General features: G+C 42.9%; 1 protein-coding gene across 5 annotated transcripts in view; it reads left to right on the top strand.

Moving 5' to 3' along the window:
• The first annotated feature begins 696 nt into the window (after positions 1 to 696).
• Positions 697 to 24,439, top strand: part of avil (advillin) — a 39,537-nt gene continuing 15,794 nt past the window's right edge. The window contains exons 1-14 of one of the 5 annotated variants that reach the window (XM_063037841.1): positions 727 to 790; positions 917 to 961; positions 2,145 to 2,243; positions 2,554 to 2,628; positions 4,382 to 4,578; positions 8,980 to 9,088; positions 11,189 to 11,299; positions 11,918 to 12,123; positions 12,871 to 12,949; positions 13,489 to 13,587; positions 15,134 to 15,287; positions 17,477 to 17,577; positions 21,643 to 21,780; positions 23,313 to 23,471. In XM_063037841.1, the coding sequence (XP_062893911.1) occupies positions 2,178 to 2,243; positions 2,554 to 2,628; positions 4,382 to 4,578; positions 8,980 to 9,088; positions 11,189 to 11,299; positions 11,918 to 12,123; positions 12,871 to 12,949; positions 13,489 to 13,587; positions 15,134 to 15,287; positions 17,477 to 17,577; positions 21,643 to 21,780; positions 23,313 to 23,471 (1,494 nt within the window). In that variant the 5' untranslated portion in view covers positions 727 to 790; positions 917 to 961; positions 2,145 to 2,177. Of the gene's footprint in view, positions 802 to 916; positions 962 to 1,952; positions 1,986 to 2,144; positions 2,244 to 2,553; positions 2,629 to 4,381; positions 4,579 to 8,979; positions 9,089 to 11,188; positions 11,300 to 11,917; positions 12,124 to 12,870; positions 12,950 to 13,488; positions 13,588 to 15,133; positions 15,288 to 17,476; positions 17,578 to 21,642; positions 21,781 to 23,312; positions 23,472 to 24,439 lie in introns of those variants that run through there. The other 4 variants (XM_063037840.1, XM_063037839.1, XM_063037842.1 and 1 more) reach the window with 4 other exon arrangements.

The raw sequence follows: 24,439 nt of genomic DNA on the forward strand, positions 1-24,439 counted from the left end.
GCACCTCGCACTACCTCCATAAAGCAGCCAACATGATCAAAGACCCCATCCACACTGGACGTTCTCTCTTCTCCCCTCTCCCATCAGGCAGAAGATACAAAATCCTGAAAGCACACACCACCAGGCTTGGTACAGCTTCTACCCCACTGTTTTAAGACTATTGAACAGTTCCCTAGTATGATAAGATGGACTCTTGATCTCACAATCTACCTCATTCTGGCCAATCCACTTGCACAACATGGTGTAGTGTTCTGTAATCGTCTATTCTGTATTCTGTTGTTGTGCTATTGTATTCCCTTGTGCTATCTCAATGTACTGACGCGGTGAATTGATATATATGCATGGCATGCAAAGCAAAATTTTTCCACTGTACCTTGGTACATTTAACCAATTTACAAACATTCCTTGGCATTTCATGTCTAATCTTGGGATGCGATTGCAGCAACCTGTGACTATCTGAGTGGTGGCCTTTAAAAGGACAGACTCTAGCCACTCTCCTGATTATCTGTAACGCCATGCGAGATTAGTGAGCAGGAGGAATGAATGGCTTTGCTGTCAGTCATATTTCCGTGAGTTTGAATTACTAACATCTTTTGTTCTCTCTCTTTAAATCCAAACAGGTGAAATCATGTGCCATGCAAATACATGGCAACGCCCAGAACAGCTAGAACACGCCATCTGATACCTCTTTGAGCTTTGATTGCAAGTGGTTCTGCGTTTGTCTCTGCCTGATCTCCTGCTCTCCTCTCATCCCAGCCTACAGCTGAGTTTTGATCAGCGAACCATTGAGGTAATGTACATGTAAGTTTATCATAAAGCTCTTCAGTTTTCATTTTTACATTGGACAGCACCTGAAATTTGCAGGTCGCTGGTTCAGGAGAGTGCACAAATTATATCATTCTCATTCTTGTTAAAGATCAGCAATGTAGAGCCTTGAGGTGCAGTCCTGAGAAATTAATCAGTTGAGTACTGTTCTTTTACTTGGACATATCACTGCAATTTCTCTTCTGTTGTTTCTCCTGTTTGTTGCTTCATCTTAAATTCCTCTTAATACACCCAGTGAGATTGTTTAATGGGGAAAGCGATGTTATGAGTAAGGGAAGGTTCACTGTTCAAAAAGAAGCAGTATAACTCCATGCTTGAAATTTTGTGAAACTGCATTTATGCGGCAAACACAGAAGTATGTACGATATATGTGCCTGTGGGTTACTCTGAGTTCTACTTATGCTTTCAGTTCTTGTAGAGTTCCCATTGCTCTCCAGGAAACCAACATTGCTTCCAGGACTATCCTGGAGGTTAATCTGGGAGGAAAATCACAGGGGTGAAAATAGACATCCCACCCTGCACAAACTCATATCAGGGAGGTAGCACCATCAATTTGCGGGAGACTTCTGGGAGAGGTGGGATGTCTGCAATAGAGTAGCTCCTTAGCAGCTGGCCAGCTAGTTTAAATAATGTTAGCTATGCTAATGAATGAATGACACCTGTTAAACTCACCTCAACACGTCTTTTACAGTCTTAACCCACCATGGGCAATAGAAAAGTCACTGTTGCAAATGTCATTATTTTTTACCCCTATTAGACAGGGGTACACTTTAGTGTAGTCTGGGGTGACGTACGTTTTATATTTTTTTGCAATGGCGTGCTGTCACTCTCTCTCTCTCTCTTGTGGTCGCTTGCGCGCTCTCAAGCGCTCTCACTTGCTTTCTCTCGCGCGCGCTCTCTCGTGGACGCTCTCGTGCTCTCTCTTGCTTTCTCTCATTAACTCTCAAAAAAATTGATTTCCGTGATATTGTATATAATTTGCGAGCATCAGGGAACCACTATTAATATGCGGGAGACTCCCGGAACTTCTGGGAGAGGTGGGATGTCCAGTTAAAATAATAACAGCTTTGAACTTCCTGTGAACTCTTTTAGATCTAGATTTTAAAATACTGAAGGTAGAGAAAAGATCGTTCAGCTGAGAGTGAAGAATCATCAGTTAGGTAATAAAAAATCTTTCTGATTGGGGCTCAATGTGGGCTGTTATGTTGGGTGAGCAGGGAAGGGGTAACAGGAGGCAGGAGGTTATGTTGCCAAACTTCCAGAAATTCGTTCAACCAGAGTTGTCAATCCTGGCTCTGCCTGCCTCATTTTTTTTGTAGGAAATACTACTGATTTGCTGGATCTGAGCTATCATGTCACTGGAAATTGCTTTTAAAGCTGTCACCGATACTTCAGGGATCCTGATCTGGAGGATTGAGGTTAGTTGGCACTTTGGGTCTGAGGTTCATAAGCAAATGAAGGGTGTTGACCATCTCAGTCAGCAGCTGTAAATCTGGTGTAAGTTTGACACGTTGGAGGACAAACATCTGTGTAAAGGCTTCTTTGGGGATCAACAAACATTAATGCAAAGTAAAATCCTTGACCAACTACACATTTAAAACCAATTGCACGCTATTTGTTTCGGACCTTGTTAAACATTGGAAGTGAACGCCCAATGTCGTTGCAGACTTTTATTTAACTAGTTTTATTGCTTTTCTCTGTTAAATGTGACCTATTTAATTTTATCAGCAAATGGAATTGGTGCCTGTTCCTCAGAAGTCTTATGGGAACTTTTTTGATGGTGATTGTTACATCCTCCTGGCGGTAAGTTAAAGATCTGGCTGCTCATCAGAAATGGAATTAATAATAAACCTATTTTATAGTTGACTTTTTATGCGTATTAAAACAATAGAAATCGGTGATAGAGAATGAAAAATATTCCAAATTTTTGGATGCGATATCACACAGGGTAGGAATATCACAGGTTAGATGCATAGTTACAATCCTCTGCACTGTTCCATCTAAACACTCCCAGAGCAAGGACAGCACATCAAAATCATGTCTTTGCCATTCTGTGTATAGGGAAATATTTTCATGTTCATGTCAGTTTAAAAATAAATATGTAGCTTTGAAACTTGGAATCCTACTTGCTGCTTTTCCAATAAAGATAACGAGTGGGAAAATTCAAATAAAAAAGGCTTAGATACAATATTAAGCTCCTTCTATGCTACCCAGTCAAACACTGCCTGGGCATGGGCAGCGTGGATTACATAATAAATGCTTCCCTGCTCTGCATTAATGTGGTACATAAACTGAAAAATTGTAAACTAAATTGAAGTAAAAGAGTAGAATAGCTATAAAATAATGTACCGTCCCATCAAACAATCCCAGGATTAGATACAAAGATTTTTGAGACCAATGTGACAGTTGTTTTCCCATAGATGTGTTCATGTATATTGGGTATATTGGTGGGGATGGGAGAGGGTTGTTCTGTTTGAAGATCTTCAGGTTAGGACTAACATTTTGAAAAAATGTTTGTCGTGTTTAATTTTTTGAGCTGAGTGTTGATCTCCATGCCCCTGGACTAGAGAAGGAAATTCACCAGAATGTTAGCTTCTGACCTCATCAACCAACTGGTGTTGGAAGCATCTTTTGACTGCAAATGACAGGGTGGTATGAAGGAGTGGCCAAGATGAAGAGCAGAGGTGCTTTTAAGGAGAAGCAAGATAACCATGGGAGAAGATTAGAAGTAATAAAGTGGGAGGAAGGTCATGTAGAGCATAAACTCCCATGCATACCTGTTGGGCTGAATGGCCTGTTCTGGGGCAGTGCATTAATGAAGCTTAGCGGCAGGGCATACAGGTCTGAGCCTGCATCTACACCCTTCGAATCATGTGTAACACATTGTCTCATTAAACCCTTGCTCGATGACCTACATTGGCTCCTGGTCAAACATTGCTCTGTTTAAAAAAAAGCCTTTTCACTCTTATTATCACTCTCTACCTCCTTTTCCCAAAATATGCTCCTCAAAAGCCTCTTTGACCTTTTGGTCATCTACACTACTTAAGTGGCATTGTCATTTTTGCCCTCTTGTGTTTCTGAAAGCATTTGTTATATTAAATGTGCTTAAATATAACTGGTGCTTACAGAGTTGGTATTCTCTTTTGAGGAGAACGGAGGGGTATCTCATTGAAACCTATCGAATATTGAAAGCCCTAGATAGAGTGGACGTGGAGAAGATGTCTCCTATAGCAGGGGAGTCTAGGAACAGAGGGCACAGCCTCAGAATAGAAGGACGTATCTTTAGAACAGAGATAAAGAGGAATCTCTTTAGCCAGAAGGTGGTAAATCTGTGGAATTCATTGCACAGGTGGCTGTGGAGGCCACATTATTGGGTATATTCAAAACGGAGGCTGATAGGTTTTTAATTAGTAAGGGTGTCAAAAGTTACCAGGAGATGGCAGGAAAATGGGGTTGAGAGAGAAAATAAATCAGTCATGATTGAAATAGCAGAGCAGACTTGATGGGCCAAATGGTCTAGTTATGCTCTAATGTCTCTTTCTCATCCATCATGCAGACCCAGAGTGTTGGCAGTGCTTTACATCGTGATATCCATTACTGGATTGGGTTGGACTCGTCGCAGGATGAGCAGGGTCTGGCTGCGATCTACACCATACATCTGGATGACTACCTCAATGGAAGTCCAGTGCAGCATCGAGAAGTTCAAGGGCATGAGTCAGAAACCTTCAAGGGTTACTTCAAAAGTGGGATCATGTGAGTCCTTTCTCTTGTCTGTGAATGGGAGGACAGAGAACTTGGGGCTTGGTAATTAGGGGAATGCAGAGTATAGTGCTCAGTAAAAAGAGGAAATGCTGTAAACACTCAACAAACCAGTCGGCATTTGCAGAAAGGAAAATGAAACACTTCTTTCCATCCTGCACTTTTTATTTTTAATATAGTGCTCAATATTTGAAGAATACTGAGCCTGAATCTGAATTTTTGAAGCACATATTTATTGTGAAACTTCCACAGGGAATGCATAAACTCTTCTCGGGCTTCTAGCCAGGTCCAGGTGTCAATTTTAACTGACGTTTCGATGACAAACTCTGCTATCTTTATCAGGGATGACGCCTAGGCATGTCTAGTTTAGTAGCATATATACTCAACTTCCGTCGTCCATCCCTCTTGATTGGTAGTCCTCAACCAATCAGGTTTCCATTGTCCCACCTTGTTTAAAGTCATATTCCAGTTCTTACTTCGAGCAAAACCTTTTGTCTTTGTTAAAATTCATATTCTCTAGTCTTATTTGAATGGCTTCCTTCACCAAGCAGCCTCAAAAGCCGTTGGCTCGGCAATGTAGTTTTGTGCCATCAAAGTCAATCCTGTGGCCATTGCGAATGCAATGTTCTGCTACTGCCGATTTCGCCAGGTAACCCAAGTGGATACACTTCCTGTCCTCCTGTGCTCCTTGATGCAGGTTTTCCAGTCTGGCCAATATATGTTACTTAGTATTCACAGGGAATCCTGTAAATGCCAGCCATCCCAGGTCATCTTAGACCCACATAAGCTGGGATTTGAGCTTCCTTACAGGATTGATTGACTTTGACAGCATGGAAGCTTTTGGCTTTTGGGACCATCTGGTGAAGGAAGCCATTGAAATAAAACTAGAGAATAGAATAGAATGATATATATATATCTATCTATCCATCACCGGACTAGACATGCCCAGGTATCATCCCTGATGAAGATGGCGGAGTTTGTCATCGAAACATCGGTTAGAATCGACACCTGGACCTCGAGAAGAATTTATGTGTCATGTACACCAGGAAAGCACTAGCTCCTTTTCCAAAGGGAATGTTTTGTTGTTTTACTGTAGCCTAGAACTGAAAGCATATCCACAAATAACTTCTAGTCCTAGAACGTTAAACCACAGAAGAAGGTCCATCATGACCTCTGCTACTCGTACGAAAGAGCTGTCTCGCGCTTTCTACTCTTCCTGGTAATGCCCGGACATTTATCATTGTGTTTTGCTATTCCTCACTCACCACCAAGTGCATTCATTACTTGTTGAACTACGGTGTCTCAGGCACTAGTTGACATTGTGCATTTCACCTACCCAACCAGAGGTCACACGTAACCTTCAACAATGAGAAGTGTGGGACAATTCACTCATGGGTGGGGCATGACCTCCAGCTGCTCCAGTTCTGCTCGCTGTTCCCAAGACGTGTGCTTTGCAGGTGGAATTGCTGGAGGGGGCTTGAGCAGAAAATCTGGACAAATTTTTCTTTCCCACCTCCTTCAGTGGTTAATTACAACACCTCTTGCACCAGCCTACTGGATTCAGCTAACAACATGGGATAGGCTCTAGGTATTTATCGAGCTAACAGGTCAATCAAACTGTGTATTCATGTTAGGTTACAGTCTCCTTCCATAACATTTTCAGCATTGGTTGTTCTTGAGACACATACATAAGATGAGGTATGTACTTCGTAATGTCAATGCATGCAGAGCAGCGGGACCGGATGGCATACCCAGAGGGGTTGTCAGGGACTGTGCCAACCATCTGGCAGAAGTTCTGATAGATATTTACAACCCCTCACTCTCCCAGGCTATGGTTCAGGCATTCGTCAAAGCAGCAACCATCATATCAATCCCCAAGATGTGGGCAGCGATGAGTGTTGATGACTACAGTCCGGGGCACTCATCCTCATAGTTGCCAAGTGCTTGGAAAGACTGGTCATGTCCCACATCAAGGGTGTAATCCTGGCTACCTTGGGCCAGCACCAGTTTGCTTACAAGGTGAATAGATCAAATAAAGATATGATTTCTATCACCCTTCATACTATCTCAGAACACCTGGAGCACAAAGACACCTACATCAGGATGCTTTTTATTGATTACAGCTCGGTCTTTAACACCACACTACCGAACAAACTGACTGTTGAGCTCCACAATCTAGGCCTCGACATATCAACCTGTAATTGGATCTTGGACTTCCTCACTAATCATACCCAAAATGTGAAACTAGGCAAATGCATATTAACCTCCTCCACCCCAATCCCGAACCCTGGTGCCCGCAGGGGTACGAACTGAGCCACTTCTCTACTTCTCTTCACCTATGCTACTCATGCTCACGCTACAAACTCAGTCATCAAATCTGCAGATGACACAACTGTGATTGGCCTAATCACAAACAATAACAAATCTTCAGATAGAGAGAAGGCGGTGAAACTGTCCAATTCGTACAGGAACCACAACCTATCACTCAACATCAAGAAGACGAAAGAAATGATAATTCGACTTCAGGAAAGTAAGAGGCCCCAAACAAACCCACTATTCATAAATGGTGGTGGAAAGGGTCTCTAGTTTCATGTTTTTGGGGATGAACATCACCGACGAGCTCTCTTAGTCTATCAACACGACCTTAATAGTAGGGAAGGCACAACAAGTGATGATATTACTTCAGGTGCTTAAGGAGAGCTAATCTGCCTCAAAAATTGCAATGTGTGAGAGAGAGCCTACTGACATACAGAATGACAATGCGGTACTCTAGCTGCAGCAAGACAGATCACAAAGCACTCCAGTGGGTGATTAGGATGGCTTAGAACATCACTGGGACTCAACCACTGAACCTGGAGACAATCTACGACTCTCAATGCCTACGGCACGCTCGTAACATCAGTAAAGACCCATCCCATCCCAGACACTGTCTGTTCAATCTCCTGCCATCTGGTAGGAGATACAGAAACATCTTAGCCAAGGCAGCAAGACTAAAAAACAGTTTCTTCCTGAGGGCTGTTGTGCAGCTGAATAATGCTACACCTCAGCTTGCCAATGGCTTTTTAGTGTCATGGACTATCAAAGCCATTTGTTTCATGTAAATATGCGAATTTAAAAAAAAAATTAAGCCGTACCGCATGCATTGTAAGTATCTGTATTACATGGACTGAGGTACCACCACAATCTTGTTGTCTTCAGCAATACCAGTAAAGCTCTGTTCTATTCTATGCTTGTTGGTTGTTCTTGAGACACATGCTGAGGCTTGATGGACAGCCAGCCTTTGTCTAAGCTTCTACCAATGCAGCCCTGCGTTGGTCATTGAGAGGTTCCAGGGCAGCATTGTGCCGCTCCTGGCTCCACGTTAAACCTCTATGCGGATTTTGTATAAATTGTTGTCAGGGTGTTGGCTTCTTTCCTGTAGCTATCCAGCTTCTTGTCTAAGTTCACTCTGTTGTCATACCTGAACTGTCCCTGCACAACATCTGTTAAACACCTTTCCTGCTCTCCTTGTTCTGTTAATAATTATTGAGTCTGTTCATATGTTCACATTTATTTAAGTTTGATTATTGACATTTGGACATGTGACCATTCTGCTAATTGTTAATTGCTCATGGCTGTTTGCACTAGTGTCTTGTAAATTGTTGTTTGTTATTGTGTTGTCTGTTATAGTATTGTCATGTGTTTTATGCTTGGCATCGAACAAGAATCAATACTGGCAATGATTCAGGTTCTGTTGTCTATCGCTAGTAATCTTTAGAGTGGTGACGGGTTTTGTTCTAGATCTGCTTTAGTCTCAGTGGAAGATCTCTGTGCGGATGTTGGACAAGTCCACCAATGTTGAAAGGAAGACCATGTTTCCAAGTCATGATACCGTGTGACTTGGAAGTAATTTGCTGACTTTCCTTGGATTAGGTGCTAACATTGTCCTTTTCTACAGTCTGTTGAACAATCTTGAGTTTTGAAAGTAGGAAAGTGGAAGTGGGAGGAAGACATGGGAAATTAATTAATGCTTTGGCAACTGACCTTTGTGTTTGAATGGTAGTAGTGAGAAGGAGGTAGGTGCTGACATCCTTCTATACCTCACAAGGGGCCTGAGACAGGCTCTGTCTTGATAGAAATGTAATCATTCTTCATGTTCTGGTGATCTATATCACATTATGATTTACATCTTTTCTTTACACCATTTGAATTGGAAGCTCAGTGAAACAGAAGAGGTTTTGAACATTCACCCTACTTATATCTCTATGTTCTGACATCCTCTGCAACCGTGTTGACCCACCAGTTTTACAGAAGGCACCACGTAAGCGCAGTACGGTAGGAACGTGCAGGTGCAGTGTTGAGCTCCCTGCTGCCCCCACTTCCACACTTCCATGACAATGTGCCTGTTCCTTGCAGTTACAAGAAGGGAGGAGTGAACTCTGGTATGAAGCACGTAGAAACCAACATTTACGATGTGCAGCGTCTCCTCCATGTGAAAGGGAAAAGGAATGTCACGGCTACTGAGGTAAGAATGTACCTCCAGCACAGCTGAAGGCCAGTGATCCATATCTGTGGTAGAGAGTTGTGGAAGTAAATACTGGATCACTACTGGAGCTTTCAGGGTTGAGATCAATGTATTTTTAATGAACAAAGCTATCCAGAGCTGGGTCAAAAGAAGATAAATAATATTGAGGTTGAGATCAGCTACAAACTAACTGGACAGCAGAGCAAGTCTCAGGTTCTGTATGTTGCAACTTCTAATTTTCCGCAGCCTGATCTGACAGAGTGACTCGCTGAGATCGTTACATCTCCATACAAATCATGGTGGCCACTGCCTCTTGCTACTCCTGGACCAGCTGGCTCCAATTTTAACATTAATCCACCCCTTGTTCTATTCTTTCCCACTCGAGAAAATTGTCTCTGTGTTTCAACTCCTATTTTTTAAAAAAAAACTCGGTGAAGGAATGGAAACTTCTCAATTAAATTGTCCCTCAACCTTCTAAATCTTTCAGCTCAACTTTTCAGAAGGTCTTTGACAAGGTGCCATGCACGAAGCTGCAAAACAAGATAAGAGCCCATAGTAATGCAGGAAAGATACTAGCGTGGACAGAAGATTGGCTGACTGGCGGGAGGGAAAGTGTGTGAATAAAGGGAGCCTTTTGTGATTGGTTGCCGGTGACTAGTGGTGATCCAAAGAGGTCTGTGTTGGGACCAGTTCTTTTTACATTATATATCAATGACTTAGATGATGGAATTGATGGCTTTGTGACCAAGTTTGCAGACAATACAAAGATAAGGGGGCAGGTAGTGTTGAGGAAGCAGGGATTCTACAGAAGGGCTTAGACAGATTAGGAGAATGGGTAAAGAGGTGGCAGATGGAATACAGTGTCGGGAAGTGTATGGTCATGCACTTTGGTAGAAGGAATAAAGGCGTAGACTATTTTCTAGCTGGGAACAAATTCAGAGATCAGAGGCAGTATTCCCTAATGGTTAACTTGCAGATTGAGTTGGTGGTGAGGAAGGCAAATGTAATGTTAGCATTCAGTTTGAGAGGACTAGAATATAAAAGCAAGAATGTAATGCTGAGGCTTTATAGGCACCAGTCAGACTGCACTTGGAGTATTGTGAGCAGTTTTGGGCCCTTATCTGAGAAAAGATGTGCTGACATTGGAGAGGGTCCAGAGGAGGTTCACAAGAATGATCCCAGAATGAAAGGGTTAATGTATGAGGAGTGTTTGATTGTTCTGTAAATAAGAATGGGGTAGGGGGTGGATCTCATTGAAATCTATTAAGATAGAGGGGATGTGTAGAGGATGTTTCCTATAGTGGGGAAGTCTAGGACAAGAGGGCACAGCCTCAGAATAGAAGGACATCCCTATAGAACGGAGGTGAGGAGGAATTTCTTTAGCCAGAGGGTGGTGAATCTGTGGAATCCATTGCCACAGATGGCTGTTGGGTGTATTTAAAGCAGAGCTTAATAGGTTCTTAATTAGTAAAGGTGTCAACAGTTATGGGGAAAAGGGTGGAGAACAGGGTTGAGGAGGAAAATAAATCAGCCATGATGGAATGGCAGAGCAGGCTCGATGGGCCGAATGAACTGATTCTGTTCCTAGGTCTTATGATCTTAAATATATGCAAAACCAAAGCAAATTCACACACCCTTTCCTATCAGATCAGGGGTATTTACAACAAAGGAAAGACATAGTGACATACACCCATACAGTGATACTCAAACATTCCTCTACTGGAGGGGTGGTGGTGATCAATCATTTCACCTTGCCGTGTTTTCTCTATCTTATGAAACAAGGCTTTCAATTCATCCATTCGGAGAAACATAGGCATACAAATAGAAACTCCTTTTCATCAGCACTCTGTTTCCAACCATAGGGTGTTGCTGGAGAGAAGGTCTCTACTGAACGCAAATTGCCCATTGACTGATGTTCTTTCCCAGTATCACAGATTAGCAGGTGGGTCCTGATCTCCTGGTTTGCCACACACTCTGTGGTGCCTGTTTTAAATGCCCCAGAATGGTCAAAGCCTGAGGGAACATCTTAGAAGCTTGATGATATTATTGCAGGCTTTGCACTGGGATCTATTATTCTAACGTGTGCTTTGTGTTTTTCAGGTTAAAATGAGTTGGGAAAGTTACAGCTTGGGTGATGTCTTTCTTCTAGATGTCGGCAAAGTCATCGTTCAGTGGAATGGGCCAGAGAGTAATCGGATGGAACGGTTAAAGGTACAGTTGTCTAGAAATCCTGCTGTACTACAATGGTGTAGATGAGTTGAAATAAATATCTGTTCTGGTCAGTGCAAGCCAGATGAGGGACCTTATTATCTGGTTAATTGTGTCTGTGACAAATGTCGTCTGTGCGTAATGAGATGCCTTGCTTCTAATCTCAGTGGCACGTTCATTCGGTAGCACCCTCACCTCTGAGCTTAAGCTCCAATAGCCGTGAACACAAAATTTGGCACTCTTGTTGCAGAACCACATGTATTCCTTGCATTGTCTTTCAGATCAGATATTAAACTAGGTGTTTCTCCGCCCATTAGGTGGATGTAAAAGATGCCTGACGCTCTTTCAAATAAAAGTAGAGTTCTCCTTGTGCCCTGACTAGAATACAGTACTGTATATCCCGCAACCAATGATGAAACAAATGCTCTAGCTATTGTCTGTGGGAGCTTGCTCTGAACAATTTGGCTGGTGTGCTTCCTACTGTACAACTGATACTACACTTCAAAAAGTATGTCAATTGTAAAGGACTTTGGGATATCCAGAGACCATAAGCATAGTGCCTCCTCACAAAAAAATAGACGAATTAATGGTTTTTAGAACTCCCATTTGTTCTTGCCATAGGGCATGCAACTCGCTAAGGATATTCGCGATCGGGAGCGAGGTGGACGTGCAGGGATCGGAATAATCGAAGGCAATGAGGAGATAAAATCTCCCGAGCTGATGAAGGTTTTAGTAAAGTTTCTCGGAAAAAGGACCAAGGCAATTAACCGTTCGCTACCTGATGAGATGGCAGATCAGCAGCAGAAAGCCAAACTTGCCCTCTACCAGTAAGATTGGAATGGGTTTTACATTAAATAGTAAATATGAAGCATTACATGGAGCATGTTTTGTGTATTGGGGAGTAGACGTGTGGAGTATGTCTCTATTATCATTCTATGGCAAACTGAGTTTGTGGATTACTGTATTATTTTGTGGGTATAGGAAGGACGTGAAAGCTTTAGAGAGAATTCGAAGGAGATTTACCAGGATGCTGCCTGGATTAGAGAACTTGTTTTATGAGGAAAGGTTGAGTGAGCCCAGGCTTTTCTCTTTGGATCAAAGGAGGATGAGAGGTGACTTGATAGAGGTGTACAAGATGATAAGAGGCACAGATAAGAGTGGATAGTCAGAGACTTTCTCCCAGGGTGGAAATGGCTAATACAAGAGGGCACGATTTTAAGGTGATTGGAGGAAAGTGTAGGGAGGATGTTAGAGGTAGGTTTTTCTACACAGTGTGGTGGGTGGGCAGAATGCTGTGCCAGAGGTGGTGGTAGAGGCAGATACATTATGGGCATTTAAGAAACTCTTAGATAGGCACATGGGTGATAGAAAACTGGAGGGCTACAGGGGAAGGAAGGGTTAGATTGATCTTGCAATAGGTTAAAATGTTGGCACAATGTCGTAGACTGAAGGGCCTGTACTGTGCTGTAGTGTTCTCTGTTCGAGGTGTATGTGTGTAGTATAGCATTCAAACAAAATGATAGCTACAAACAGTAAAGGTCTGAAAAGCAAATCAAGCTGTCTTGATAACTCAGTGTTTCAGATGCTTGTGGACAAATGAAGGTTACAGAAGTTGCCACACGGCCTCTCGTCCAGGACGTGCTGGATCACAATGTGAGTATACAGTACACCCTCCTGATGCCTTTACACAGTAAGCATTTTCAATACAGCTCCTCCCCAGGTTATGACTGGGTTCCATTCCTGTGAGCTGTTCGCCACCCAAGCAGTTTGCAAGTTGGAAGTGTGGCCTTGGATAGAGTTTTGATTGGGTAGAAGATTCCTGCAGCCCTACAGCAGCTGGCAAATCCACCCTGCTGGTCTCTCAAATGGTTGAATGTATGCAAGTTGGGTGTTTGTAACTCCGGGAGGACCTGTTTGTCAGAAGGCCTCTTCTGTTTCTGCTCCTCTCTTTACTGCTCATTGAATTGAATTTGTTGCTAATTGTTGATTTATTGAACTACCTGTTACAAGCCTTTAGCCAAGGCTTAACACCTCCAGCCTTGAAACTATCAGGGCTTTGACCTTAAGAGATGACAGTTAACTAGAGAAAATGTAGACTTTTTTTCCTTTAGACCTTTGTTTATATTGTGGTCAGATATATTACTTCTGAGTTTTTGCATTTTAATAATGTGAACTTGTTCAATGTCTTCCAGGATTGCTTCATTCTCGATCAAGGTGGAACCAAGATTTATGTCTGGAAAGGAAAACGAGCTTCAAAGAAAGAAAAACAAGCAGCAGTCTCTGGAGCTCTGGTAATTTCAATCTAATGGACTGAAGGGTTTGGATGGTGGTTTCTATAATGGCTATCATGGATAACTGTACTCCTGCCTTTCATATTTGCAAGCACCCGAATGATCTTTCAGTTATAGATCTCTTCCCTTCTTTGTATGACATGTGTAAGAGAGTGCAGTGCAGTGTTAGCCTGAGGTAAAACAGGTCTGAGCAGTGAGTGATATGGATGCCGTTGTAGTTGATGATCAGTGTTATTGCATCATTGATTGCACAGGTGGAAAGACCAATCCAGGCAACCCTAATGTTACGGCCATTTGGGCAACAGAAATTCACCCTTGCAGAATTGACCAACCACTACCCAAAAATTAGAGATCGAGAATAAAATTTACTCTAACTGAATTTACACTGGGGGGGAAACTAAATAAGTAAAACAATTACAAACAACAGGAATTCTGCAGATGCTGGAAATTCAAGCAACACACATCAAAGTTGCTGGTGAACGCAGCAGGCCAGGCAGCAATTTTTACTTTGTCTTTCATTTCTTGATGCTTATGCAGATGTTGCAGCTTTGTTATCGAAAATCGCAGTTTGGACTATTTTCTTGAAATTGTGGGATGTTTAAAGAGCTGCAGTGTTTAAGTCTGCTGGTTCAGAATAGCATCCTGCAACGTCTGGACATCCAGTTGTCGGTTTTATGTTTTGGGTGCCAGATTGATCTAGATAGCCACTTACTTGATTGAATCCTCAGAGGGGTGGAGGGGGGAGGTGGAAGGAAGGGAGGATAACTTTTAGTTGCTGTGTTCTGCCAAAAGCTCTGACTCGTGGACAGACAGCTCCTCTCTGCATATTCTCCACGTTGAACTTGGATAGCGAGTGAGGAAGCCCACGGGAAAATCATGCAACCCAAACTAACCTTATCCTTCCCTGCTTAATGTCTACACATGCTCCTTCTCAGCACAAGTGGCCAATATCAAAAATATTGGTGAACTTCTGTTTATAAAAGAGTGTCTGCGGTTGCCTTAGTGTCTCATTTGAGATCAGCAAGATTGCAAGTCTAGGCAGAGTCAGCATTGCTCAACTGGATGGAAGCCATTGCAATGCTTGCTGAGTGCAGAAGTCTGGTTGCCTCTCCTGTGCTTGGAGCTTATCTAAACCTGCTCAGAAATTATCACTGGAATCAAATTGACCTACAGAATCCAAAATAAAAATTAATGGCAAAGGAGACCAGCTGGCCAGTTCGAGTGCTACCCAGCCTGATCTCTCCTTCCTGGCCTGTATCCATAGAGCTACAGTACACATCCAGGCAACAGCTAAATGTAATAAAGGTTTCTGCCGCCTATTTGTACCACCCACCCCTCTTGGGAAGAAATTTCCAGACACCTACCATCCATCCTGATTTCCGCTCTAATCTTTTTTGTCAATTAGCTTAAATGTACATCCCTGGTTTTGGAACTCTTGGTTAAAGAAAATGGGTCTTCATGATTTTATACAGCAGTTTTTGTTTTTATTCACGAATGACTTTTAACAATATTGCTCTGAATCGATGAATTCTTTAATCTCACACAGGAGTTTATGAAGTTGAAGGGATACCCAAACACTACTAGCACTGAGATGGTCAATGATGGGGCTGAGTCAGCCATGTTCAAACAGCTCTTCAAGAAATGGACGGTGAAGGGGCAGACAGTGGGTTTAGGGAAGACACACACAGTTGGTAAAGTTGGTGAGTATGCACAGTATGAACTGTTTGCTGTGGGGCAGGAATAAGTGGAAAGATGAATGAACTTTTATGTCTTTTCTGATGATGGACATGTTTTTTCATAATCCAAGTGAAGGTCCAGAGAGGTTTGAGCTCTGTTTACACAAATCACTAAGATGTGGCAATTGTGTACAGAGGGGGGGGGAAATGTTTGAAATGATAAGTTTGTTGGCCTGTAAAACTGGAACAGCAAATTCCAGGAGGGCTGTAACTTTGGAGCAGTTCACATGTATTGTGAGGCCTTCTCAGGAAATTTGGAACTTCCACATTCATAAGACATAGGGGCAGAATTAGGCCATTGGGCCCATCGAGTCTGCTCCACCATCCATTCGTGGCTGATTTATTTTCCCTCTCAATCCCATTCACTTGTCTTCTCCCCTTAACCTTTGACACATTTACTAATGAAGAACTTATCAACTTCGGCTTTAAATATACTTAATTACTTGGCCTCCACGACTGTCTGTGCCAAAGAATTCCACAGATCCACCATCCTCTGGCTAAAGAAATTCCACGTCATCTCCGTGCTAAATGGACATCCCGCTACTCTGAGGCTGTGTGCTCTGGTCCTGAACTCTCCCACTATAGGAAATATCCTCTGCACGTCCACTCTAATAATATTCGATAGGTTTCAATGATATTCCCCTTCATTCTTCTAAACTCCGGTGAGCACAGGCCCAGCGCTATCAAATGCTCTCTTTTCAATCCCGGGATCATTTTCATAAACCTCCTCTGGACGCTCTCCAACACCAGCACAATCTTTCCCAGATATGGGCCCAAATCTGCTTACAATACTCCAGATGTGGTCAGACCAATACTCAGCATTACGTCCTTGCTTTTGTGTTCTAGTCCTCTCAAAATGAATGCTAACATTGCATTTGCCTTCCTTATGATGGACTCATCTTGCAAGTTAACTCTTGGGGAATCCTGCACTAAGACTCCAAAGCCCCTCTGATTTCTGAATTCACACCCCATTTAGAAACTAGTCTACACCTTTATTCCTTCTACCAAAGTGCATGACCATACACTTCCTTACACTGTAACCATCTGCCACTTCTTTGTCCATTCTTCTGATCTGTCCAAATCCTTCTGCAGACTCCCTGCTTCCTCAATACTACCTGTCCCTCCACCTGTCTTTGTATCATCTGCAAACATGGCCACAAAGCCATCAATTCCGTCATCCAGATCTTTAACATATAACATGAAAAGAATTGGTCCCAGCACCAACCACCGTGGAACACCACTAGTCACCAGCAGCCAATCAGAAGAGACACCATCTATTCCCACTCTTTGCCTCCTGCCAGTCAGTCAATCTTCTATCCAGACTAGTATCTTTCCTGTAATACCATGCCCTCTTATCTTGTTAAGCAGTCTCATGTGTAGCACCCTGTCAAAGGCCTTCTGAAAATTCAAGATGTCGACATCCAGTGACTTTCCTTTGTCTATCCTGTTTGTTATTTCCTCAAAAAAATTCCAACAGATTTGTCAGTCAAGATTTCCCCTAAAGGAGACCATGCTGATTTTGACCGCATCTTTAATAATAGACTCTAACATCTTACCAACCACTGAAGTTAGGCTAACTGGCTTATAATTTCCTGAGTTTTGCCTCCCTCCCTTCTTAAAGACAGGAGTGACATTTGCGATTTTCCAGACCTCCAGAACCATTTAGTGATTCTTAAATGATCATTACTAATGCCTCCACCATCTCTTCAGCCACCTCTTTCAGAAGCCTGGGGTGCAGTCCATCTGGTCCAGGTGACCTTCAGACCTTTCGGCTTCTCAAGCACCTTCTCCTTAGTAATAGTGATTATACTCATTTCATGTGATTGGCCTTCAGAAGTACTTTGGGTTGTCAATCTGGCCCTTTGAATGGAATGATGCGCCATTGAACTTGATGGCTAAAATCTAAAGGAAAAGGTGTTTTGCTGCAGCCATACAAAGGCCTGCTTTGACAACATTTTATGGTCTGAGCACTAGAGTTTTGGCTTTTGGGGTGAGGTGGGGGCAAATAAGTGCAGTGTAGATATGGAAATAAGACAAATAGACCAAGTAAAGCTATAGATCAACCATGGAAAAATGGGTGAATGGCCTTGTCCTTTTACTCTTTAGGAGTTCATAATATCGCTAATCTTTCACACCTTCTGTTTCCTTTCCAGCCCAGATTAGCCAACAGAAGTTCGATGCCACCCAAATGCATGCCTTTCCGAAAGTGGCGTCTCAGGAGAGGATGGTTGATGATGGTAGAGGGAAAACTGAGGTACAATGTTATTATTTTCATAAGATCTTAAGACAAAGGAGCAGAAGTCGGCCATTCAGCCCATCGAGTCTGCTCCGCCATTTTATCATGAGCTGATCCATTCTCCCATTTAGTCCCACTCCCCCGCCTTCTCACCATAACCTTTGATGTCTTCGCTACTCAGATACCTATCAATCTCAGCCTTAAATACACCCAATGACTTGACCTCCACTGCCGCCCGTGGCAACAAATTCCACAGATTCACCACCCTCTGGCTAAAAAAATTTCTTTGCATCTCTGTTCTAAATGGGCACCCTTCAATCCTTAAGTCATGCCCTCTCGTACTAGACTCCCCCACCATGGGAAACAACTTTGCCACATCCACTCTGTCCATTTTGTATGGATACTGAGAGGCAAAAAGTATATAGATGGTATGAACCATTGAAGACATGGTTGGGCTGATGGATAGAGTGGAATGAATGGGAACAGTGAAGAGATGATGCTAAAACTAAAGAAGATAAGAAATTGGAGCATCCCTTGTGCTAGTTACACCATTCAGCAAAGCTAAGCTTATTATTGTGACACCACTCAGCTAGTTGGTATATCTCACTCCTGTATGCCCTCTCATCTCTTGTTAGTCAAGATCATTTGACAGACCTGTGTGAGCTTCTCTCTGGTTCTGCCCCAAGGCTACAAGCAGTAGTACTTTATGGCTCTTGCCTCCGGTCTTGTGACCTCGGTAGTTTCTTTTGCTCTTTCCAACTCAAACTGGTTCAAACCAGTCCAACCAAGTCAGCCAAACACTGGACCCAGATGGCCAGATCACAAGCTGATCTTTCTGCAAGCCTGCCACTTTACATAATAAACAGCTTCTGGATTGGGGAGCATGCCTTATGAGAATAGGTTGAGTGAACTTGGTCTTTTCTCCTTGGACCGACAGAGGATGAGAGGTGACCTGATAGAGGTGTATAAGATGATGAGAGGCATTGATTGTGTGGATAGTCAGAGACTTTTTCCCAGGGCTGAAATGGCTATCACGAGAGGGCACAGTTTTAAGGTGCTTGGAAGTAGGTACAGAGGAGATGTCAGGGGTAATTTTTTATGCAGAGAATGGTGAGTGTGTGGAATGGGCTGCTAGCAACAGTGGTGGAGGCAGATATGATAGGGTCTTTTAAGAGACTCCTGGATGGAGTCTCTTAAGGGACTCATGGAGCTTGGAAAAATAGAGGGCTATGGGTAATTTCTAAAGTAAGTACATGTCTGGCACAGCATGTGGGCCTGTGTTGTGCTATAGTTTTTCTATGTTCTATGTTCTTATCCGAGAATGGTCTCCGGTTGAACAGATCACTAGCATGAACTCCTTGTGTTCATCTTCAGTTGCTTCAATTAAGCTATCCCTGAGCAAGAACTAATTCACCAAACAGTTCACAAAATGGCAGCCACAAGAAAAGTCTTACAAAATGGTCACCTCCATTCCTGTGACTACATGGCAAGAACAAAGACATTTGCTTTGTCTGTTTCCACTGCTGTTGCCTCATTGCTATTAGCTGATTTGTAGATTGTAGTTCTTTCTGGCCAACACTAACTTGTGGAATTAATTCAGAGTTAAAGTGAGTGAATTATCCACGCTGGTTCAGGAGCCTGATAGTTGAAGGTTAATAACTATTTCTGAAGCTGGTGGTATGGAGCATAAGAATTCTGTACCTCCTTCCCAATGGCAGTAGAGAGAAAAGATCAAGGCCAGGATGGTGGGGGTCTCTGATGATGGATGCTACTTTCTTGTGGTAGCACTTCTTACTGATGTACTCAGTAGTGGGGACGGCTTTTTCTGTGACGAACTGGGCTGTATCAACTACTTATACAGGCTTTTCTGCTCCTGAACATTGGTGTTTCCATACTAGGCCATGATGCAACTAATCAGGATGCTCTCCACTATGAATCTATAGAAGTTTGTCAGAGTTTTAGATGACATGCCATATCTGTGCAAACTTCTAACAAAGTAATGGCACTGTTGTGCCTACTTTGTAATGGCACTTGCACGCTGGTCCCAGGACAGATCCTCAAATATGACAAAGCCAAGGATATCCTAATGAGGACTTGCTCATGAACCTCCAGTTTGTTCCTTTTTGGACTTGCTGACATTGAGCGAGAGGCTGTTGTGGCACAATTCAGCCAGATTTTCAATCTCCCTCCTATATGCTGATTCATGACCTGCTTTGATTCGACCAACAACAATCAGTAGAGTTAAACATGGCATTGGAGCTGTGCTTAGCCACACAGTGATAAGTGTAAAGCAGTTAGAGCAGGAGCTAAGCACACAGCCTTGTGGTGCACCTGTGCTGATGGAGATTGTGGAGGAGATGTTGTTGCCAATCTGAACTGACTGGGGTCTGCAAGTGAGGAAATCGAGGATCCAATTACACAAGGAGGTGTTAAGGCCAAGGTCTTGGAGCTGTTTTTCTGCTAAAGTGAATGATCTCTCACTTTTTTTCTACATTGCACTCCATCTGTTATGTCCATTCTCTTATCTGGTTTACATATATCTCCTTGAAGCCTCTTTACATTCCCACCTAATTTTGTGTTATCACTAAATTTCAAATGTCTTATCTGGCTCCCTTTGCCAAATCACTGATACAGATTATTAGTGGTGACATCCTTGTGATACATCACTGATTGGCAACCTGAGAAAGACTCATTTGTTTCTAATCCTTATTTTTTATATATTAACAGATTTTCAATGCACACTAGCATCTTGACCCCAATTCCACCTGTGCTAACTTTGCTTAGCTATTTCCTCTATTAGATTTTAGTATTGCAAACCCAAAGGGGGTTGAAAGGATCATAAGAGGTTACAAGACCACTGGACTCAAAAACATTTACTTCCCCCAAGCCGTCAGGGCCAACCTCCACCACCACTACATCCACATCGCCTATCATCACTTGATGTACATACAGTACAATCAGTCTGTCTACATAGCAGTTATTTGTACATTGTGCTTTATAGGATTGTTTTTATATTTATAGTGTTTTTTTAAATTGTGCTCTTTATACTTATTGTGTGTTTTTTATGCTGCATTGTATCTGGAGTAACAATTATTAGATTAGATTATGAGGACACGCAGTCCTCTTTTATTGTCATTTAGTAATGCATGCATTAAGAAATGATACAATATTTCGTCCGGTGTGATATCACAAAAACACAGGACAGACCAAGACTGAAAAACTAACAAAAACCACATAATTATAACATATAGTTACAACAGTGCAACAATACCATAACTTGATGAAGAACAGGCCATGGCACAGTAAAAAAGTTCAGAGTCTCTCGAATGTCCCACATCTCACGCAGACGGGAGAAGGAAGCAAACTCTCCCTGCCATGCCCGACCACAGTCCGACTCTGAGTCGTCCGAAAACTTCGAGCCTCCGATCAGCTCTCCGACACCGAGTACCAAGCACCACCTCTGCCGAACACTTTGACCTCAGCCTCGGTTGCCAGCAGCAGGCAAAGCGGGGGATTTTGGGGCCTTCCCTCTGGAGATTCTCGATCGCACTGTAACAGTGGCAGCGAACCGGGCATTTATTTCGTTCTCCTTTACACTTGTGTACCGAAGGATGACAAAAAACAATCTTGAATCTTGAAATAAGTGAGGGAATGAAATTGAGAGGATTGCCTTAATGCCTCCCAGCTCCAGTGACCCAGGTTTGATTCTGACCTTGGGTGCTGTCTGTGTAGAGTTTGTATATTTTCTATGACTGCGTGAAATTTCTCTGCTTCAGTTTCTTCGCGCATCCTCAAAGTAAGCTTCTAGGTTAATTGACTGCTGTAAATTGCTGGCAATTGAAAAACTAATTTGGGGGAAAATGGTGGGTATATAAAGGGATACACAGATGAATAATATAAGGGGTGGGAGAGGGATTGACAGAATTGTCCTACTGGGAGCTGGCATAGGCTAAATGGGCCAAACGATTTCCCGTGCTGTAACAAATGCTCATCTAATCTTGTATGCATTGCAGGAATTCATCCTCTGCATTGTTATCATTGATGAACTCTGGCTTTTCTTTTGATTATGGATTCTCATTGCAGGTTTGGAGAGTGGAGAACCTTAAACTGGTTCCTGTGGACCCGAAGACATACGGATTCTTCTACGGAGGTGACTGCTACCTGCTCCTGTACACGTATCTGGTGAACAGGAAGGAGAATTTTATCCTCTATATTTGGCAGGTATTGCTGTCTGAAGAGGACACAAAAACATATCATAAACCACACTACAGTCGAATTCCAATTGAGGCTGGAGCTAAGCTAAGTGACCAGTTTGCCTTCTCACTTCATTTTGTTTTTGCAACCCACACATTTTCAAGATGCCAAGCTTTTGTATTTCATCCATGTACCCAAATTGTTTTGGTAATGGGAAACAATAACTTGAATATATTTGTCAATTAGTGATGATAGTACTGGTACAACGTGATTTATGGTTCACTTTTGTGGCCATTTAAGAGCCATCCATATGGGATGGACGTGCAGTCACACTTAGGTCAGACTGGGTAAGGTTGGCAGACATTCAAGAACCAGACGGGTTTTTGCGACAGTCTGGTAGTTTTGCAGTCATTGTTACTAAAACCAGGTTCCAGATTATTGACTCCACAGCTGTCCTGGTGGGGTTTGAACTCTGGTCTCTAGATTACCAGACCCATAACCATTCATACAGATATTGCACATGGATATTAAAGATGTGAAGAGAGTTGTTGGAGCCATTGGTATCATTTTAACAAACAAAATCATAAGCGTGAAGAAAGTACAAGGTATGAGTCATAGCCGAGTAGGTAGCATGTTTTCTAGAAGCTTCAAATTTCAGGTCATACTCAACAAACTTGAGCCCAAGCTGTAGGCCTAGACTCCCAGTGGGTTACTGAGGATGTGCAGCACAGTTATTGACACCATCCCCTCCCCCCCATGTTAAGCCCCTCCCCCCCACCCCTTGGGTGAGTTTGAAAGATGCCAAGGAATCATCTTGAAGAAGCGCAGAAAAGTTCACTCATCGTCATGCTCAATATTATTTTTCCTCCAATTTCACAAAAGCACACGATCTGGTCATTGACATTGCTATTATAGGATCTTGCTGTCTAGTAATTGACTGCTAGATTTATAATGGAGAGTCTATTTCAAGAAGTGCTATGACATCGGACATCCAGAACCTTTTGATGTGTGGACACCCCTTGAAAACTGGTCAGTCCTGAGGCGTTTTACCTCGTGAGGTCAGCTATACAACCATTTCTTCATGAGAAGATGTGACCAAGAGTCCAACATGACTGAAAAATATCATACTTCTTCTAGACTGAGCAGTTAGACACACATGCCTAGAAACTGGTTTCCTTTGCATGATTTTTCTGCCCAATTTGTGCATAGTGTTATTTCACGATAATTTCAAGGTTTATCAATAACCATTGGAAGTGCTCAGACCAGCTTCCTCAATTAATTCTTTGTACATTATACATTTGCCTGGTGTCTAATAACGTCATACATAGGTGAGCAGCGCCAGTTCTTGTTTGTTCATGGAAATTCTGACTCAGAACCTGAAAGTTTAGGGGTGAAAACCACCCCAATAATTCTTTAATGGCTTTCTCCCACCTCTTCAGTCTACTAGGGGCATTAGTGCTTCATGTGGTTCCCATTCAGTGAGCCAAAATAGTGGTCCAGTATGGTTAGAAGTGACTGGTTCTGAGCCTCTTTAACCATGTTAGTGACTCTGTTCTTAGGGGCGTCATGCCACCCAAGATGAACTGGCTGCCTCAGCCTATCATGCGGTCCAGGTTGACCAGAAGTTTGGCAATAAACCAGTGCAGGTTCGGGTCACTATGGGGAAGGAGCCTCTACACTTCTTGACCATCTTCAAAGGCAAACTAATCATCTTTGAAGTAAGTCTCTTGTATAATGTGAACTTGTATGGTATTAAAAGTTGGGTTAACAGTGACATCGAATTGTGTGCCGACTTTGATCCTTGATCCTTGTTTGTTTTAAATTGCATGTCCTTGTTTGGATTGCCACAAGTGACCTCAAAAATGATGAGCTCCTTCCACTCTCTTCTAACTCGAGGGGTAGCCATGGGCACTCGCGTGGGCCCCAGCTATGCCTGCCTCTTTGTTGGCTATGTAGAACAGTTCATGTTCGAAGCCTACCCCAGTAATACTCCCCAACTTTTCCTCCACTACATTGACAACTGAATTGGTGCTGCTTCATGCACCAGCTCGTCAATTTTACTAACTTTGCCTCCAACTTCCACCCTGCCCTTAAATTCACTTGATCCATTTCTGACACCTCCCTCGCCTTCTTGATCACTCTGTCTCCATCTCTGGAGACAAAATGTCAACTGACATCTTTAATAAATCTACTGATTCCCACAGTTATCTCGAGTGTGCCTCTTCCCACCCTGTCTCCTGTAAAGATGCTGTTCCCTTTTCTCAAGTTTCTTCACCTCCACCCCATCTGTTCCCAGGATGCAGCTTTTCATTGCAGGACATCAGAGATGTCCTCCTGTACATCCCTGCTCACCCCATCTTCCCACCATCATAATAGTGACAGAGTCCCTCTTGTACTTACCTACCACATCCCCCATCAGCCTCTGCATACAACACATTATCCTCCGCAACTTCCACCGTCACAAAAGGAATCCTACCACCAAACACATCTTCCCCACCCCCTCCACTTTCTGTAGGGATCGCTCCCACTGCAGTTCTCTTGTCCATTCATCCCTCCCCACTAATCTCCCTCCCGGCACTTAACCCTGCAGGCAGCCAGAGTGCTACACCTGCCCATTCACCTCCTCCCTCTCCTCCATTCAGGGCCCAAACAATCCTCCCAGGTGAGGCAACACTGCAATTGTGAA

Source organism: Mobula hypostoma, chromosome X1, assembly GCF_963921235.1.
Source record: "Mobula hypostoma chromosome X1, sMobHyp1.1, whole genome shotgun sequence".
Taxonomy (NCBI): Eukaryota; Metazoa; Chordata; class Chondrichthyes; order Myliobatiformes; family Myliobatidae; genus Mobula; species Mobula hypostoma.